Source organism: Toxotes jaculatrix, chromosome 2 (genome assembly GCF_017976425.1).
Source record: "Toxotes jaculatrix isolate fToxJac2 chromosome 2, fToxJac2.pri, whole genome shotgun sequence".
NCBI lineage: Eukaryota > Metazoa > Chordata > Actinopteri > Toxotidae > Toxotes > Toxotes jaculatrix.
The window spans coordinates 17,452,494-17,470,407 of record NC_054395.1 but is presented as its reverse complement, the minus strand read 5'-3'; the positions used below and the strand labels follow the sequence as shown (position 1 = coordinate 17,470,407).

The 17,914-nt window shown below is 43.4% G+C and overlaps 1 protein-coding gene across 3 annotated transcripts in view; it reads left to right on the top strand.

Moving 5' to 3' along the window:
• The first annotated feature begins 2,760 nt into the window (after positions 1 to 2,760).
• kmt2d (lysine (K)-specific methyltransferase 2D) overlaps positions 2,761 to 17,914 on the top strand; it is a 29,800-nt gene continuing 14,646 nt past the window's right edge. Inside the window, exons 1-34 of one of the 3 annotated variants that reach the window (XM_041049697.1) lie at positions 2,761 to 3,375; positions 5,726 to 5,808; positions 6,103 to 6,214; positions 6,350 to 6,552; positions 6,712 to 6,821; positions 6,930 to 7,092; positions 7,584 to 7,755; positions 7,919 to 8,033; positions 8,230 to 8,408; positions 8,521 to 8,822; positions 8,948 to 9,067; positions 9,213 to 10,009; positions 10,165 to 10,278; positions 10,377 to 10,490; positions 10,631 to 10,735; positions 10,814 to 10,995; positions 11,269 to 11,433; positions 11,652 to 11,761; positions 11,903 to 11,944; positions 12,052 to 12,225; positions 12,335 to 12,511; positions 12,620 to 12,742; positions 13,133 to 13,254; positions 13,352 to 13,487; positions 13,600 to 13,686; positions 13,777 to 13,854; positions 13,968 to 14,126; positions 14,259 to 14,328; positions 14,527 to 14,765; positions 14,891 to 14,964; positions 15,343 to 15,393; positions 15,504 to 17,138; positions 17,246 to 17,419; positions 17,703 to 17,839. In XM_041049697.1, the coding sequence (XP_040905631.1) occupies positions 5,760 to 5,808; positions 6,103 to 6,214; positions 6,350 to 6,552; positions 6,712 to 6,821; positions 6,930 to 7,092; positions 7,584 to 7,755; positions 7,919 to 8,033; positions 8,230 to 8,408; positions 8,521 to 8,822; positions 8,948 to 9,067; positions 9,213 to 10,009; positions 10,165 to 10,278; positions 10,377 to 10,490; positions 10,631 to 10,735; positions 10,814 to 10,995; positions 11,269 to 11,433; positions 11,652 to 11,761; positions 11,903 to 11,944; positions 12,052 to 12,225; positions 12,335 to 12,511; positions 12,620 to 12,742; positions 13,133 to 13,254; positions 13,352 to 13,487; positions 13,600 to 13,686; positions 13,777 to 13,854; positions 13,968 to 14,126; positions 14,259 to 14,328; positions 14,527 to 14,765; positions 14,891 to 14,964; positions 15,343 to 15,393; positions 15,504 to 17,138; positions 17,246 to 17,419; positions 17,703 to 17,839 (6,590 nt within the window). In that variant the 5' untranslated portion in view covers positions 2,761 to 3,375; positions 5,726 to 5,759. Of the gene's footprint in view, positions 3,376 to 5,725; positions 5,809 to 6,102; positions 6,215 to 6,349; positions 6,553 to 6,711; positions 6,822 to 6,929; positions 7,093 to 7,583; positions 7,756 to 7,918; positions 8,034 to 8,229; positions 8,409 to 8,520; positions 8,823 to 8,947; positions 9,068 to 9,212; positions 10,010 to 10,164; positions 10,279 to 10,376; positions 10,491 to 10,630; positions 10,736 to 10,813; positions 10,996 to 11,268; positions 11,434 to 11,651; positions 11,762 to 11,899; positions 11,945 to 12,051; positions 12,226 to 12,334; positions 12,512 to 12,619; positions 12,743 to 13,132; positions 13,255 to 13,351; positions 13,488 to 13,599; positions 13,687 to 13,776; positions 13,855 to 13,967; positions 14,127 to 14,258; positions 14,329 to 14,526; positions 14,766 to 14,890; positions 14,965 to 15,342; positions 15,394 to 15,503; positions 17,139 to 17,245; positions 17,420 to 17,702; positions 17,840 to 17,914 lie in introns of all 3 variants that reach the window. The other 2 variants (XM_041049705.1, XM_041049688.1) reach the window with 2 other exon arrangements.

The following is a 17,914-nucleotide window of genomic DNA, read 5'->3' as shown; positions in this document are numbered from 1 at the left end:
ATTACTGACTTGTAAATTTTTCAAGGCATCCATTTTACAGCACTGACACTGCAGAAAATAACAAACCCATGGACTTAAAACAGAAAACTAACTCCAAACAGACCAAAATACATCCAATAAAAGCAGCCTTCAGAGGTTTTGCCAGTTCTCTTTAAGTTATTTAACTGTGAGAAACTGCACATTGCAATCTCTTCTTCCGATTTATGTTCTGTTGCAAACATCTGTGGAGGTATTCTAGGGGATTATCCTTGAGATGCATGAGGCAGATGGGAAAGCACCGGCTCTGCTGACTGGCCAATGAGCGAGAACTGGTGTCCTAATACCACCCTCTATTTACATCCATTGGCCAATCAGCCCCTTCCAACCAGTCTCAGCCTCCCAAAATCTAATCCAATCTTGCTAAAGCTGAATGGGGAGTTAACTAATCCTGTCAGGGGGACCAGTAATAACCTGGTTTCAAAACGAAAATCTGTACACCCCACATTCAAACCCAGAGAAATTCACACATTACAAATATTTAGTTTGTTGGTAAAATGCAGACCACTGTCATTAGGCTTGAACAAAAATGACAAAACCTTAAACCCTAACCTATAATTTAGGAAGCAACTATCAAAAACTGTATGACTTAACTTGATATGAGACCTCTTATTTTTTAAATACTATTAACCATTGAAAGAGTACTGCTAAGTCAAAAAGTCATGATTTTAAAAGACTCATCCATCTAAAAAGCATGGTCACATCTGGTTTCCTTAGCAACTGCTGTGTTACTTTAGGTTTTGTGTATACAAATAGCTCATGATAGTAATGAAAAGAGTAATTGATCATGTCACAACCATAATGTATATAATTAAAGCTTCAAACTATCTAACTATCTTATTTGGGTGCATATCAGTTGTAGTTGTCATCATAACCAAAATATTTATAATTTCAGGTCACATTTAGAATATAATTCTTTATCTGCATGGCATTCTATAATACCAACTGCATTCATGCTTTTGATAAGAATTCTTAGAACATTTTTCTCTTCAGCAGGCTCATCTGAGACCTGAAGTGCACATTTTGCACACAGATGCCTCTACATGTATGCATTACCAAAGAAATTTCACACTGCCAGGTCAACTGCAGATCACTGCCCTGCAGCAGGTGTGTGCTCATTGCCTACAGAAGAGCACAACATATATTGCAGATGAGCTTGTAAGGCATTTGTGTGAAATCGCTACCTGCACATTCGAGACATTTAGCAGATGCTCTTTTCTACAGTTACTTCTAAGTGTTGAGTTATAGCCTAAGTAAGCTACTTACCTGTAACAGTTCAGTATTTTGCTCTAAGGCATGACAGGAGATATACAGTAGCTGACGTGGATTAAACCTGTGACCTTCTCACAATGGGACAGACTGTTACCCAACCTAATTTTCTGTAAGTTCATAGGATCATTCCATTGACAACCAAGCTCTACCGTGTGTACTGCTTCAGGCATTTGGTTCACAGTGTGGCCCATGAAAGGATGGCATGAGAAGAACAATACACATACAAGGGAAAGTGCAAGAACTGAAGGTGCAGCTTTATAGCCTACAGAATGAAATAAGTGATGTTGTTTTTCTTTTTTTTTCACCAAAAGTCCATTTGGGCTGGTACCACTCAAAATGAACAATTAAGAAACTCAGCTGTTCTCAGATCAGCTTTCTTGAACCTATCCTTCCTGGGTCATCAACGCCACAGTGATCAGTCATCCATCTCACAGTCATAAGGCAACCAAAAGAAGGCCAACAACTCAGTCCCGCCCCCAAAGAATCTGTGTTATGTTCACCAACTGTTACATTGTGATTGCTCCTTAACCTTAGTTGAAGATCAGATTTGAACGTCCATTACATGAAGAAACAATGAAAAAATGGAAAGATCATCCACCAATTAACTGTCAGGATTGTAAAGTGTAACCTTATCTGCTGCATATATCTCCGCTGGAAGGCTGAGCATGTTTTCAACACAATGTAGTATTATTTAAGGTCTGTACAGTTATTTTAGTTTTATTATTCAGCCCATTGTCGTTATACAGAATTTAACAAGCAGGACATGTGCCTGAGAAATAAGAAAAAACGTGTCCACGGCTATACAGCCTTAAAACATGTCAAAATGAGCAACATTACGTGCACTGGTTATTTCATACTATGAAAAATTCAAGCCATCGATGATTACATTTCTCGGTTGATCTCAGTTACTCCAGTCAAATGCGCAATTTATAGCAGTACGAAACACACGCGGAATAAGGAATTAACAACCATGATCAAGTCCTCAGCACATCTGTTATGTTAATTACGAAATGAATTTGCAGCACGAAATATGAACCTAATCGAACTCAATTAGATCGCCGCCGATCATTAATCAAAGCATTTATCAAAACGCATTCATCCGTAGGCATGTCATTGCTGCTTTGGTCTTACAATCATAACAATCTACTGAAAAATGGCTTCCCTGGATCCGAAAATCTAATGACCTAATATCTAATATCCACCATATTTCAGTGGCCCGCGCTCTTCCAGATTAAAACCTTGTACTGTGTGCTAAATGATCAACCTCGCACAAAGTTATTAATTGCTGAACTCGAGCTGTCAACATACTTTACCAGTATCTAAAACACGACTGTTGCCCGTTCGTTTGCATGAATTATTTTTTGACGTAGTTGTTATTAGCTAGCACAGCTAGCAGCAGTTAGCCACTTGGCGGAACAGCCGTGTGCAGACGCAACGCAGTTCAGCGAAGTGAAGAGATGCTAGTGACCCATACAAGGGTACCCATGCAAAGTTAAGCTGCAAATATAGGTAGATGAGTGTCTGCAGTCGACTGAAACTTAAAGAAAAACTATATTTACTAGTGTGTCAACAAAGTTTGGGGCTGTAATTTCCGGGCGCTCTATTTTGTGTAAACTTGCAGCAGCTTTAACGACCTCGCGAGCGAGATTCCAGAACAGAGCAGAAGCTAGCTAATGTTAGCTTGTTAGCCTACACCCACAAGCAAGAAGCAAAGCTGACAGTGTTTGGATTCATTGCATGAAGCTGGGGAACCTTTTCGGGACTGGTTGAAGACTTGTCTCGGTGCTTAGTAGTTCCCCGGCAGTGCAGGACCACGCGACACAACGCTGAAGTTGCTGGTTGGCTAGCTAACTATGGCATTATCCTACTAGTTGAAGAGCTAGCCAGCTAGCTAGCACCACCGCACAGCCTGCCTTCCGCCGACGTGCACTTCCCCCACTCTCCCTCCAGCCGGCTAGCCGCAGCGTTAGTCCGGTACATAAAATGAAGCGACCATCAGCACTTTGGGAAGCTGTGTGGCTGTTTGGATTTTGCTGATGTATGAGGAGACGATATTGTTTTTGTGAGGTGAGCTATTTTAATTATGTCTCTTTGAACTTCTTGAATAGACATACCTAAAGACACACCAACCCTGACCTTAGACCGGGTAATGTTAGCCCTGCTATCGGAATCGTTTAGCTGTTAGCCTCGACCAGATGGGATTGTCTACTTGCTGGAGAACTAGCTATGCTACCTGGATGCTAACCTCGGGTTGGGATATGTCTTACGATGGCTGCGTCCAGGGTATGGTCCACAGAGTGGCCGGTTGACGTTATTAAAAGTATATGTTCCTGTGCATTTCTCGTAGTTTTACCTTTTCGGGGCACTTTGCTGCTACGTCACCGTTGGCAGTTGTTAGCTTTTCCGTATCAGCTTGTCGCCAGTAACATGGACACGGCTATTTGCTGGACAGAACCAACCCTTTGAAGTCGGTGTTTACATTGAGAAATAGTGCTTAGCGCTGCAATTATTCAACTATCAAAATTTCAGTAGCTTTTACCGTGTCATTGCAGAAATTGCGTCGGCTGTGGGGAAACATTACAAAATAAGAACACGTTCGCCATGAAAGTTAATTTGCAAACGTGAACACTTTTAACGTTAACTTGGCTAGCCAGGGAGTTAAGACGTTAACTTAGCCATCATGTCATCACTTTGGACTGCACATTGCCAACTTCATTTTAGAGACAAAGCCTATTTAGCATCCCCATTAACTGTGATATATAGTTTCTGTAGGACTTTGACTTGATATTAGTTTGCTGTCGACAAGAGAGTACATCTCCGGTGTTGCTGCCACCGAATACGTTACACAGAGAATTTCATTTTGTCCGCCTCAATTACATTAAGCCGTTAACAGCTTTTGGTGCCATTTGCTTAACATGGTTTTATGTAGCTCCGCATATTGTGTAGGTCAGGTTAACAGTGCAGGTGCGTTGTGTATTATATTTTTAGAGTTTTATCTGTAACGTTCAGGTACCAAGTGGACATACATGCAAAGCAGTCCTAAATAATTTTGACAGAGATGCAGATGCACTGGTACTCCGTTTTAGTATTATAATTCATTATATGCTCATTTTAATTTGTGGTGAATTCTTCCGCTGTGCATTAAAAACGCTAGAAAAGCGCACCCGTCCTCGGACAGTGACCTGTTTCCAGCTGCCTTAGTGAGAACGAAAAGGAAATATTTCGAAATGTGTGCGTGTGTGTGTGATAACGTTAGCTCACAGGATGATTTTCTAAGTATCATGGCACAATTTTTGTTGTGTAACTGATGAAACACTGCAAGACTCTAAGCTCTAATCTATATTTCAAAGCCACTGCCTCGTTTATTGTCTTTTGAGCTCATTAGATCAGGGTACACGGCGTCACATCTTCTCTCGGTTGTCCATTTTCTAACAGAGATTCACGAGTATATTAACAAATATTGATAAGGCTGTTATGTACCATAAGTAAAAGCTGGGGATCGAAGCCGATCGACGCTTTTGCAGTATTATCTGGTACTGGACTTACTAAACATTAAAAATCTGATATTGTTTTCCATTATTAGCAGTGTGAGTGAAAATAGCGAGCCTGTCCTTTCCTGCATTGTTTGTTTTACTGAATTTTTTGTTTATGGCGTGAATCTCATAGCGGAACTATGATGCAGGCGACAAAGGTTCTGCACGAAAGGAGCCCCGCTGCAACAGGAAGTTCTACATACGGAAGTTGTGTTTTCTTTGTGTATCCCGATTTATGGTTGTTTTATTTAGGAAAACACCGTTTTAGTTTTTACAAATTGTGCTTTTTCGCGTAGCAGTTTCACGGATTTGGATTATGCATTGCTGGGTAAATAACAACTTGAATTGTTAAAGCGGTTTCCGATTGATGTGTCTACTGTAACAGTTGAGCTATTTTCATGGAGTTTGCGGGAAAGCTCGGTTGCATTAGTGCTAACGTCAGTCAGATTAACACAAGGAAATCAGCAAAAGTGAGGACATAACAGCCATATTCAATCGGTTTCATTGTTGGATATAGGTGTTTATGTGAAAATTGTTTTTCGGTGGGAAGGGAGGCTAGTGTGTAGTATGGTGTGCAAAGGAAGATGTATTTTAGGGACTCCTTTGTAAAATAATGATAAACATATGCTAGCTAATGAATAATGCCGTTTTCTTTTTTAGTAAGTGGACACCTGCATACCACTTTTGTTTCTTTTTTTTTTATGTGAGTAGCAGTAAATTTAATGTATTGAGTAATTTCTTTCATAATTTTATTGACATTGCCATTAGCTGGTTATCAGATCAAATTCCCACAGATTGTTTGCGTTCTGTGAATACTTTTATTAAATGATTACTCTTCTGATTAACATTCACAAGTTGATTATACTAATATTTCTGCATTGCAGATCTCTGTCAAGGAGGTCAAAATCAGTACAGGGGATGGAGGAGCAGAAATCAAACTGCGAAGAGAATGACTCTGAACCAACAGGTATTTTTTCTTTTCTAATTTTTCCCATGTCCTAATGTTATCTATATGGATGTACACTATACTGTATAATGATAAACAGTATCACAGTGTGTTGATGCTCTGAAGGAGAAATGGGCATTGTTGAAACAAAAACAAATTCTTAATTTTCCTTCAATAGATCTGTAATCCCCGTTGCAGATAAGTCAATATGGATTTGTTGAAATCCAGTAATTCCCACAGTTTCATGCACTGTTTACTTTAGTGTGAGATTTTCTTTATTTTTTCTTTAAACCTTTTTTTTTTTTCATTTTCTAGCTGATGACAATGGGCCTTCAAAGCAGCCTGTTTCTTCGGAGGAGGAGTCCAAAGCTCTCCCCAGTGCTGAGCACATGTCTGCTGTGACTGCAGCCTCTTCCAGCACACCTGTGTAAGTTCTTTGTTGAGATCATAAAGGCTGTTGTGCATACTGAAGCGGTCTTTATCCCAAGATAGCTAACTGTTGGCAACACCAAAAACTGAATCTCGGCTTGTGTTTTGAATAATTTTGCTTGTTGCTCTACAGAGAGAACGTTCGAGCCTGTGTGCTTTGTAACTGTGTGGAGCGGAGCCTGCATGGACAGCGGGAACTGAGACACTTTGGGCCATCTTCTGAGCGGCCGACCCTCATACCATCAGCTTCCCCACTGCCACAACCTGGGAATGATGACCTGTCTTCCATTGGATTTTCTGACTCCCCCTGTCTGTCGGCACTCTTTGATGACTCAGGTTGAACTCGAAACATCAAATTATTATTTTTTTTAGTGTACAACAGATTATTAATTTTACAAATTAATCATAGGTTCTGTGTACTAGACATACAGTGCACAGATGTAGTATTGAAGTTTGATCAGAGATTTTACTGATGTTGAGCTTTGTAATGAACAGGGGGTTGTTGGGTTCATCACTGGTGTGCGGTGTGGTCGGAGGGAGTAAAGCGGATGGAGAATGAGGAGCTGGAGAATGTGGATAAGGCCGTTATCTCAGGGACACAGCGGGTAAGTGCATTGTCCATAGACTTGGGTTAGATGGTGTTGGGTGAGAATGTAAGGATTAACAGAGGCTTCCTTCACAAAATCTTACTTGTTGCCCTTGATTTGTTTCAGCTTTGCGAATACTGCAAAAGGCTGGGTGCAACCATTCGATGCCATGCTGAGGGCTGCTCACGGTTCTACCACTTCCCCTGCTCAGCAGCCAGTGGATCCTTCCAGTCCATGAAGCAGTTGGTCCTCCTCTGTCCAGAACACATAGATAAGGCTGAAGAGTTGGGTAAGAGAATCAGACTTTGTCAAAATTTTGATATCATTACTTTGGGCATGCACTCAGTATAAGGCTTGCACATATTACAAAAGATGACCAGTGGCCAGTGCCATTACACAGCAATGAAATCCAAAACTGTAATACTTTTCTTAGAATTACTCTAAGACAACCAGTGTACTCCATTCCAGTTTTGGTTTATCAACTGTGGACTGTCTGCAAATGCTTTGAACATATTTTATGGTCTAAGTTGTTATAAAATGTCAGCTGCCTTCATGGCTCGGTAGTTGGAAAAAAGTAACCGGTGTTTCTCTGTGTTCTCTAAAATGTTTTTCTACTTTAAAATCTGCTTACTTTGCTTGACGAAATATATCTACCTTGTGGTTATTCCCTGTTGACTTTCATGTAGATTTAATAAGAGCAAAAAACCCCAAATCATGCCAATGTGATTTTATTTTTTTAATACTAATTTTATGTACTTTTTTTTTTTTTTTTTTTTACAGCAGGTGAAGAGGCTTGGTGCGCAGTGTGTGACTCAGCAGGTGAGCTCACAGACTTGCTGTTCTGTACGGGCTGTGGTCAGCATTATCATGCAGCTTGTCTTGAGATTGGTGCCACGCCCATCCAGCGGGCAGGATGGCAGTGCCCAGAGTGTAAAGTGTGCCAGACTTGCAGGTGAGTCCACCCTCAAACTCGACCGTGTACAAGAGATTAAGTTGTTGTGCTCAACATTTTTGCATGATCTGTACATTGTTTCTTTTAAGATACTTGTCCAGCTTTACCTAAGCTTTATTCCCTATTTCTATGAGAAATGTCTTTATTTTTCTCATTTTAACAGACAACCAGGAGAAGACTCCAAAATGTTGGTATGCGATGCCTGTGATAAGGGCTACCACACCTTCTGTCTCCAGCCAGCCATGGATTCTCTTCCCTCTGACCCATGGAAATGCAGAGTAAGTCAGATTTGCCCTTCACCTCTATGCAAAGAGATGCCCTTAACATGGAAACTTGCTTTAACGGGAAAATTACTTACTTTTTTGAGAGTGAATCTTGCAGTCAAAATGTGTTTTTATTGACCAGGGCATTGAAAAGACAAGTTAGCGTGCTCCTGTGGTTTACATTTTAACACTACGATCTATATTTTGTCAGAGGTGTCGTGTATGCACGGAGTGTGGTGTCCGTGGACTGGTGCTGCCTGGTTCTGCGCAGTGGTTTGACAACTACACAGTGTGTGAGGGGTGTCAGCGTCAGCGCAGCTCTATGTGTGGAGTGTGCAGCAAAGCCACCAATCCATCTGTTGCTCTGCAGTGCTGCAGCTTGTGCCACAGGTTAGCTCAACGCACAAGCACAATAGTATTCACTGGAGATAGCTATTGCCGTGCTTTTGCCGTTTATTCTGTTTTACAATATTTGATCTTGATAATCTCTTTATTGTCTTAGGTGGGTGCACAGAGAGTGTGCTTTACCAGGGGAGCTTCCAGAAGGCAAGTGCATTTGCCTGCTTTGCAAGGAGGCTCATCATCAGCGTGTCATTCAGCCACATACAACAGAGAAACAAACCAGAGAGGCATCTGAGGAGACTGAAGGACACATGGATTTGGTGGAAATGACAATCCAAACGGATTCAAATGTGGTGACAGAAAAGCAGATAGGCTTATCAGAGGTGACACCAGGACAGACAGGCACATCAGAGATGGGTCAGGCTGAAGTCACAACTGATAAAGAGGCAACCATGGACTTGGGTAAGTCACAGCATAAGACAAAGCTTACAGGGTATGCCAGGAGTGAGTTTTATTAGACTAGTAAAAGAATGTGTCATGTTTATGCCTGAGGTGGATTCATGTAAGTTAACTGCTTTTGGCTGTAGGGGTGGAGGCTGCAGTTGTTGAGACAACAGATGTTGAGGAGACAACCATGGAGGAGGAGCCGCTGGCTGCAGCACAAGAATTAACTTCTGAAGTGCCCGCTGCTCCACTTGAGTCTTCAGGTGAACTCAGAATACATTATAAACACACATATTTAAAATGAACACAAAGCTGTTCTTTATTATTTGTATGATGATGTGCCGTAACTAATGATAGATTTATAAATGATAACACCAATAACCTTGTGTCCCTTGATCTCAAATGTAGATTGTGCAACAACAGAACAGGAGGCCTCTTGTCTACCTGTTGATGAAGAAAGAGCAGAAGAGGCAGTCATCCAGGTGATCCAAGCCACCCCTTCCCAGGAACCCACAGCAGAGAGACAGTCCAGCAGCCCTAAAGTAGAACCAACACTGGTGTCACAGCAGGGTCCTGAAAATATGGAGGTGGAGAAGCAGGAGGCCACTCCCTCAGTGGAACAAGAAGTATCACCAGAGTTGACAAAGAGTGGCTCTGATAGCTCTCTCACAGAATCACTCAGTAAGGAGCCACCAAATTTACCTGCCTCTCCTGCCTCGGTGGACAAAACAGAGCATTTGCCCATGGCTGACCAGGAGGAAAGAAGTCCATGCCAGGACCACCCTTTTCCTTCTCCTCTTTCTGTATCAGTAGATACACAAGAGGGCCTCTCTGCTATGGACATGGAGGGGAGGTTACTACCTCACTCTGAGGAGGAGGAGGAAGAAGAGGATGATGAGCAAATGAAAGGGGAAGGACATCATGACATAAAACAGGAACTGCAGGAGCATGAGATTAAGCCGGAATTGCTGCTAGATGAGATGTCTAATATGAGCCACGGAGATGAGAGCAGCAGTGGCTTTCTGGGCTCTCCAGGAGAACCCGATCCTCAGCTCTCCATGGAGCTTGGCCTTGTCCCTGCTAGCCGCTCGCATGCAGATAACCTGCTCACTGAGACTGATGATTCACTTCCCTTTGAACCCCTCAGAAGTGACAGAGAGAAGGTGAAACGCAGGGGATCCCCAGGCCGTTCAAGGGTCAAACAGGTGAGGTCAATGTGTACAAGCTGGTTCATGATGATGCTTGAACAGCTAACATTTAACCTTAACTTCTGTTTTTGTTGTTAAGATGTTATTGTCACATTGTCACAACACAGCCTGGCATTGAAATGTTTTTTCTTTTTCTTTTTTTTTTTTTTTAGGGGAGAAGCAATAGTTTCCCTGGGAAGCGTAGACCCCGAGGGGGTGGTGGAGGGAGAGGGCGCGGTGGGAGGTCACGCCTCAAGGCCATGGCCTCTTGCATTGATGCTTTCTTGGTGAGCTGCGCTTTACACACCCTTCAGATATTCTTTCATGCTATTTCACTTTTTATACCATGGTCATAATCACACATAATTTGTCCCTTTGTCAACAGCTAAGCATGACCTCAGACACTGGAATAAGTAAGGACGAAGAAGAAGAGGAAGACGACACCATGCAGAACACAGTGGTTCTTTTCTCAAACACTGACAAATTTGTCCTGCTCCAGGTACGGTTCTTCTTGTTTTCAGTTCCCATGTGGCTTTTGCTGTGCCAAGAACCACAGTTGTCACGTTTAAATGCAGCACAGGCCGATTCATTGTTTCCTCCCTTTTATTTTTCCTTCTCACTTTCTCTGCTCTGTTTTAGGATATGTGCGTTGTGTGTGGCAGTTTTGGAAAGGGTGCGGAGGGGCAGTTGTTGGCTTGTGCTCAGTGTGCCCAGTGTTACCATCCTTACTGTGTGAACAGCAAAGTAAGAACAATGTTATCCCTGTTTTTTCATTACTATATGTTGCTAATCCAGATAGATTAATCCTCGTATCTTTTGTAGATCACCAAGACGATGCTCCTTAAGGGCTGGCGCTGTTTGGAATGTATTGTGTGTGAGATGTGTGGAAAGGCTTCGGACCCCTCCCGTCTGCTGCTGTGTGATGACTGTGATGTCAGCTATCACACCTACTGCTTGGACCCGCCCTTGCACACTGTTCCCAAGGGAGGTTGGAAGTGCAAATGGTAAAAAAAAGTTAAACTCTAAGACCACAATGCTTCGTTCAGCCTTGCAGCTTTGAATGGGGTCAAATGCAAATGAATACATGTAAATTTGCATATTATGTAAAACACTCAAGCCTCAGCGCTGCAATAGCAATTCAGAGGCCCATCCCTCTGCTTCTTGGTTCTGTAGCAGCAGAATAATTGTTACACCACTCAGATTGGCATCAATATGTTTTTTAATTCTTGCATATTAGTTGTATAATTGTTACTGAGTGCTTCACTGCTTCTGTGCAGGTGTGTGTGCTGTGTGCAGTGTGGTTCCAACACACCGGGTTTCCACTGTGAGTGGCAGAATAACTACACCCACTGTGGCCCCTGTGCCAGCCTCGTTTCCTGTCCAGTATGCAGAGAAAACTTCATGGAGGAGGAGCTGCTTCTGCAGTGTCAGTACTGTGATCGGTGGGTGCTGCTCATTAGAACACTCATTACACACACACACACACATGAGACACACAAACTAAGGTATTCATGAGACCACAGCTAATGAAGACAGGCTGGGAATGGATTATTTCATGTATTTTTCATATCATGAATTATTCCATAACATCTTTGATTTGGGGTGTGATTTGTGATGAAAAGTAAGCGTGTCATCAATGTATTTCTGTGTGCCTGTGCAGATGGGTCCATGCTGTCTGTGAGAGTCTGTACACAGAGGATGAAGTGGAACAAGCTTCTGATGAGGGCTTTGCATGCACATCCTGCACCCCATATGTTCCAAAACCTGTGGGTAAGTCTCAGGCCAACACTATTTAAAAAGTGAAGAGATGAAAATTGTGTTTTCAAAAATACACATGGGGTATCTCATCTGTACTGATGACATGATTTTCTTTTGCTTTCTCTACCTTCGCTTTGCCTTTGTTCACAGTAGTAGAGTCAGCCATTATGGCCTCAATAAAGATCAAAGAGCCAGGTTAGTGGATTTTGCTTATTCATTACTTATTATCTCAAGCACATTCTGCATAATTTTTTTGTGTGTTTTTTTGAAAATCATTCAGATTTGCAATTGTCACTTTACAGAACCCCAGTTCTACCGGTTGGAGGGTGTGTGGCTGACAGAGTCGGGTATGTCCCTGCTCCGCAGCATCTCCATGTCTCCCCTGCACAAGAGACGGCAGCGTCGTTCTCGTCTTGGCACTCTGTGTCTTGACGGAGGTCCTGATGGGATGGATTTGAGGGAGGTTGAAGGAGAAGGTGAGGATGGAAAAGGCTGGTGCACTCTGCACTCATTGATGGGGTGTATGAACGAGGTTTTCTCCTATTAAAGACTTGCAGCAAATTCTGTGTTATCCTGTATATCAAGGTTGTGGGGAGCCCATGGAATGTGAATCCAAGATGGAGAACCCTGGGAGCCCTGACAGAGAAGGTGGTGCTGAGAAGGATGCAGGCGCAGAAGGCATGGCTGACTGCGAGGGCCTCAAAGGAGGAGCAGAGGAGACAGATGAAAGTAAAAAAAGAAAGCGGAAACCTTACAGGCCTGGTAAGCCCCCCAGAATTTAAGAATTTAAGAAAGTAACTTGTAACATCCACATTTATGTCTGAGCATCCACAAAATATTTACAAATATTTTATTTATACTTTTTACCAGGAATTGGAGGCTTCATGGTGCGACAAAGGAAATGTCACACACGGATGAAGAAAGAATTTTTTGCCCAGCTGGCTGGAGAGACTACGTTAGATGGACAGCCAATAGAGAGAACCATTGAGGATGGTTAGTGACAACAGTCGACCGTTGAATTTCATTTTAGCCATTATTTAAATTTAATAATGAACTAATTCCATGGTTTATATATATACATATGTTTTTTTAAAATCTCAAAGTAGTAGTGACTAAATTAATAATAATTTTTTGCATTATTGAACATGGGACCTTCTACATATCGTCTCTTCCTAAGGCCATGACAAACATTAGCCTTGCGTGAAAAAAACTAACCCCCCTCATTCATTTCAATAAGCCAACACGCAATGGGTGGCCTGCATAAAGGGATTGGGTAAAAAAAAAAAAAAAAAAAAAAAAACTAGAGTGGCAGTGTCACTCTGTTTTTTTTTTTTTTTTTTTTTTAAATTTGGGAAACTGAAAACCATGGTTACATATACACAGGTCCCCACCCTGACACAGATAACATAATGGATCCTAAACCAGTGGAGGGCGAGGAACAGGCCAAGAAACGCCGAGGCCGAAAGAAGAGCAAACTCGAAGATATGTTTCCAGCTTATCTCCAGGTTTGTAATTTCTCTGCCCTATGCTTTGAACAGTTTTGAAACTTGAGGTGTTCAGTTATGTAATGTTCATATCTCAAATGTTTGTAATTCATTACAGGAGGCTTTCTTTGGGAAGACATTAATAGACCTGAGTAAGAAAGCTGTGATGACACCCCCAGTGCAGAAGCCAGGCGCATGCCTTGTCCGACCTTCATTACCAGCACCGTCAGGGGTCAGAACTGTTGCCCCAGAGAGTAAGAACACTAACTTGACCTGTGACACATGAAAACTCTGCAAAATTATTTGTGATGTGGGGTGTGGAAATGCTCAGTACAGGGTGTGTGACCTTTGTGCTTCTCTCACTAGCTGAGGCCAAGGATCATGTGGTGGAAGATAATTTTCCTCTCAAGCAAGAGGGGGGTGAGGCCCTCCAGGCTCAGGGAGAAGGTGCAGGTAAGTGTCTGCTTGGGCACTGATGGTACTGGTTTATTGTTACAGCCATGAGGTAATTCCAGGTTGGTTTAAAACGTACACTTTTTTTAGGAGTTTCTGCACCATCCTCATTGCTGAAGGACCAAGCATCAACTGATCCTCATGACTCTGATGCAGAAAAAACTGAAGGTATTCCCTTTGATATATGCAGTATACAAAACTAACCTAAGGAAAGATTAGTTAACTGACTGTTAACTGATGTTATCTTTCCTGTCCTAAATACTACTGTTCTTTTGTGGAAGGTCTTCCGCAAGGAGTGGAGAGTCAGGACTCTGAGCAGTTCTTCAGGAAGGTTCTGGGAGTGTCAGACGGTTCGTCTTTGGGGGGCATGAAGCCCATCTTGGAGGGCAGTAAGGGAGAACTCAATCGTAGTGCTCTACCACAGAGAGCTCTCCTCTCAGGTGTGTGCCTGCAGAACCTTTTTGTTCAAAATAATATTTGTTGTATGATGTAGGACTTTGTAAGGACTAAGCACACAAGTAAGGTTTAAGTGAAGTTCAGCTTGGGATTCAGACATGCAAAATCTCTTGCAGGGTCCCTGCCCTCAGCTGGAATGATGGATGCCTTTCCTGGCCTCTCTCAGTCACCGTTCTTTGACATGCGGTAGGGCCATTAGTGAATTACCTAGTACATTTTATTGTACTTTTTGTAGAATGTTGTTCTGCAGCATCTAGCGCTGTGGATAACAGTGTAAAAGCAGATGCTTAATTCTGTTTTATTGTTTACAGTTTAGAATACTTGACAATAGACATTTAAAATCTTTATTTTATAAAAGACAATACCCTCTTATGTGATGTACAGGGACCGAGGAGGGCTGTTCAGTCCAGATGGGGGTGAGGAGAGTCCTTGGGCCACTCCTTCTACCCCAGCAACACCCTCCTCCCCACCGACCCCCACAGAGGCAGAGGGTGATGGGCTGTCCTACAACCAGCGCAGTCTCCAGCGCTGGGAGAAAGATGAGGAGCTGGGAGAGCTCTCAACCATTTCCCCTGTGCTGTATGCCAATACCAACTTTCCCACTCTCAAACAGGACTACCCAGGTGAGTGTGGAACAAATACTGCACCAACATTTACAGCCTTTTATTAGACCAGTCGTGTGTTTTCAAAGTAAGGTTTATATCACTGTTGGATATTGAGCAGCTGTCAAATATTTCCCCTGTCACAGACTGGGCTAGTCGCTGTAAGCAAATCATGAAGATCTGGAGGAAGGTGTCAGCTGCGGACAAGGCTCCATATCTGGTAGGGTCTCTCTTTCTCTCTCTCTTTTTTCTTTGAAGGGTTGATTTATATTAACAATTGTTTCCTGAAAGTCTGTTTTAACACAAATTTCTATAATGTAGTGATTCTATCTAGTGGCTTGTGCTACCCTTAGTTTTATGCAGAAAGGCTCAAGGGAAGAATGACCAAACAGAAATACAGGAAACGGCTACTCAAATTTAAAATTACAATATCAATTACAGTGATATTATCTTGAGTGGGGCTCATTAGAACCCTGATGAGCCTGTGCAATGTATAATGTTTTTGTAGTTAAACAAAACCATTAATATCTTTTGTTTTGCAGAAGTAGAAATTTATATTTTTAATATTCCTATCTTAATATTTAATCATTTTCTGTAGCAAAAGGCCAAAGATAACCGAGCAGCTCAGAGGATCAACAAGGCACAGAAGGTGAGTTAAAGCATCAGCATCTTTATGTATTGTCAAGATGAATTAAAGGTTTGGTATCTTTCATTAGAGTTGTAGAACAGATTCACATTTTCTCCATACTGTTCTCACAGCAGGCAGAGAGTCAAGTGTGCAGGCCAGTCAAGACGGAGCCAGGGCGTTTGAAGGGAGAACGACCCAGTTTACACCTCCAGATTCCTCCACCTTCAGGCTCTACATCAATCTCTTCCCAGCCCAGCTCTGCAGAAAGCCCATTTCCCTTCCCTCCAGATTCAGGATCATCCTCTGTGTTTTTCTCAGATGGACCTGTTAAGACCCCAGGGTCAGCTGAAGTCCGGACAGATCCCTTGGCCAAGCTTCCCTCTCAGTCACCCCATTCTCACTCTCACCAAACCACACCCTTCTCACATGCTGGGGCCAGCCCCTTACAGGCCTCTTCCTCAGGTTATTCCGCTTCCGGCCCACAGGGTCCTCCTCAGGGACGGCCAGCCAGTCTTGGCCCCTTTGACATGCAACCAGGAACTCCTGGAACCCCCAGACGGGCTCAGCAGGTTGACCCCTACTTCAGATCACAGCTGCAGCAACAACAGGGTCATCTACCACAATCACAGCAAGGCTCTCAGGAGTCCCTAGGACCTCCAGAAAGTCCTCATTCAAGAGGTGCAGGGCTTGGAGAGTCACCCATCTTCTCGCCACCCCACAATACTCACTATGGAGACCCTTTCAGAACCCAGCAAGGGATGGGACGGCCAGAATATGGTTCATCCCCGTCACCCTCTGCAGTGGCTTCCTCACCTGCAAGCACAGGGCAGTACAGGGCTGATATAAGTGCACCTTCTCCACGTCCTTCTGCAGTTGGGAGACCTGACCTATCTACTGGTTCCCCTGCTGGGATGCTGGAGTCTGGGGATGGTTTATTCAAGGCACCTATGACACCACGAATGCACCAAGGGGAGGGTGGTGCAATTCATCCTGGAGTTTCCCCTAGCCACCACTCTGAAGGCTACAGGCAGTCTCCCTCTCACCCTTTCTCTGACCCCCACGCTCAGACACCTCTAACTCCCAGACCGCAGTCAGGCGACGGTTGTTCTCTTGGAGTCCAGAGACACCCTGTAGCTCAACAGGAACTATGCTCTAGAGTGCCCTCCAGCCCACAGTCCCAGGGCAGCTCTCAGTCTCCTCACACTCCTGGTGGCCTCTCCAATGATGCTTACAATGTCCAGTCTCCTGCTACACCACGTTTCCAATCCCCAGACCCTTGTTCTCAGCCACCTTCAAGGCCACAATCTAGAGACCATTTTGCTACTATTCACAAACCCCCTCGTCCACCCTCTGTTGCCCCAGAGGGATCCACAAGTTACAAAGGTTCACCTCATCCCAACCAGGCACCTCCAAACCATCCCACCAACAGTTCTGTAGGGGATCCTCTCTCTGGTAAACCGTCAGCAGGTCCTAATTTCAGCCGTAGCCCCAGCACAGGAGGCCTCCAAATAACCCAACATCAGAGTCAGATGGTCCAGGGTCAGCTCCAGCAACCACAGCCACAAACTCAGCAGACTATGGGGGCAGACAGCTTCAGCTCCCGGGTGCCACCTCCTTCTGGGTCTCAAGAACTACCAGCTGTTCGCCCTCCAGACACACCTCATCAGCCACCTTTGCCTGGCACTCAAGAAATGCCCGACATGTCAGCGGTGCAGGACCCTGCATTAGTAGGCCTTAGCCCCTCTGAGCTGGAGAAGCACAGACAGGTATCATAATAGTAGCCAGTGAACATTCTTTCTGTGCCCCTCCTAGGTATTTTTCTAATCAGTGCTTTGTGTGTGTGTTTTTGTTTTTATTTTCCTTTGTTTTTTAGCGTCAGAAATTGAGGGAATTTTTAATCAGACAACAAATGCAGAGAAATTCCATTAGACAAGAGAAGGAGGCTGCAGCTGCTGCTGGCAGTGTGTCCCCTGGCTGGTCTGGAGGAGAGATGGGGGTCTTTCAGCAAGACAACAAGGCCCACAGAGCACCACCACCTTATCCACAGGTACACACTTTGAGCAATATGCCATCAACATTACAAAAGCAACACCTAGCCAACAGTGTGATGTAACTTTTACGAAGATGTCTTCATATGACCAGGCTAAAACTTTGGTATCTGTCTGCTCTGCAGAGGACTTCATGTGAAAGAATCTGAATTGCTGAAGTTATAGATGTACCATTCATCTGTGATGTAAATTGACCTCTATGCAGAGCAGTGAAATCTAAATGACAAAGTGGCAAATAAAAGTAGCACATTTACTCATTTTTGCTGTTGTTACTTCTTCTAGGATCGTGCTGCTACTGCTGTTGGGGCTCAGGCTTCTGTGGCAGGGAAGATGCCCATGGCTGTTGGAGGTATGGAGGACAAGCTCATTCGCCCACCACCTACAGGAACCCCTGCCATTATGGATCCTAGTGCACTAAGGTAAGCACTTCATTGAAGTAAATACACAATTGGTATGTAACCATAAGACTTGACTTCCACCATTCCCTTACTTTT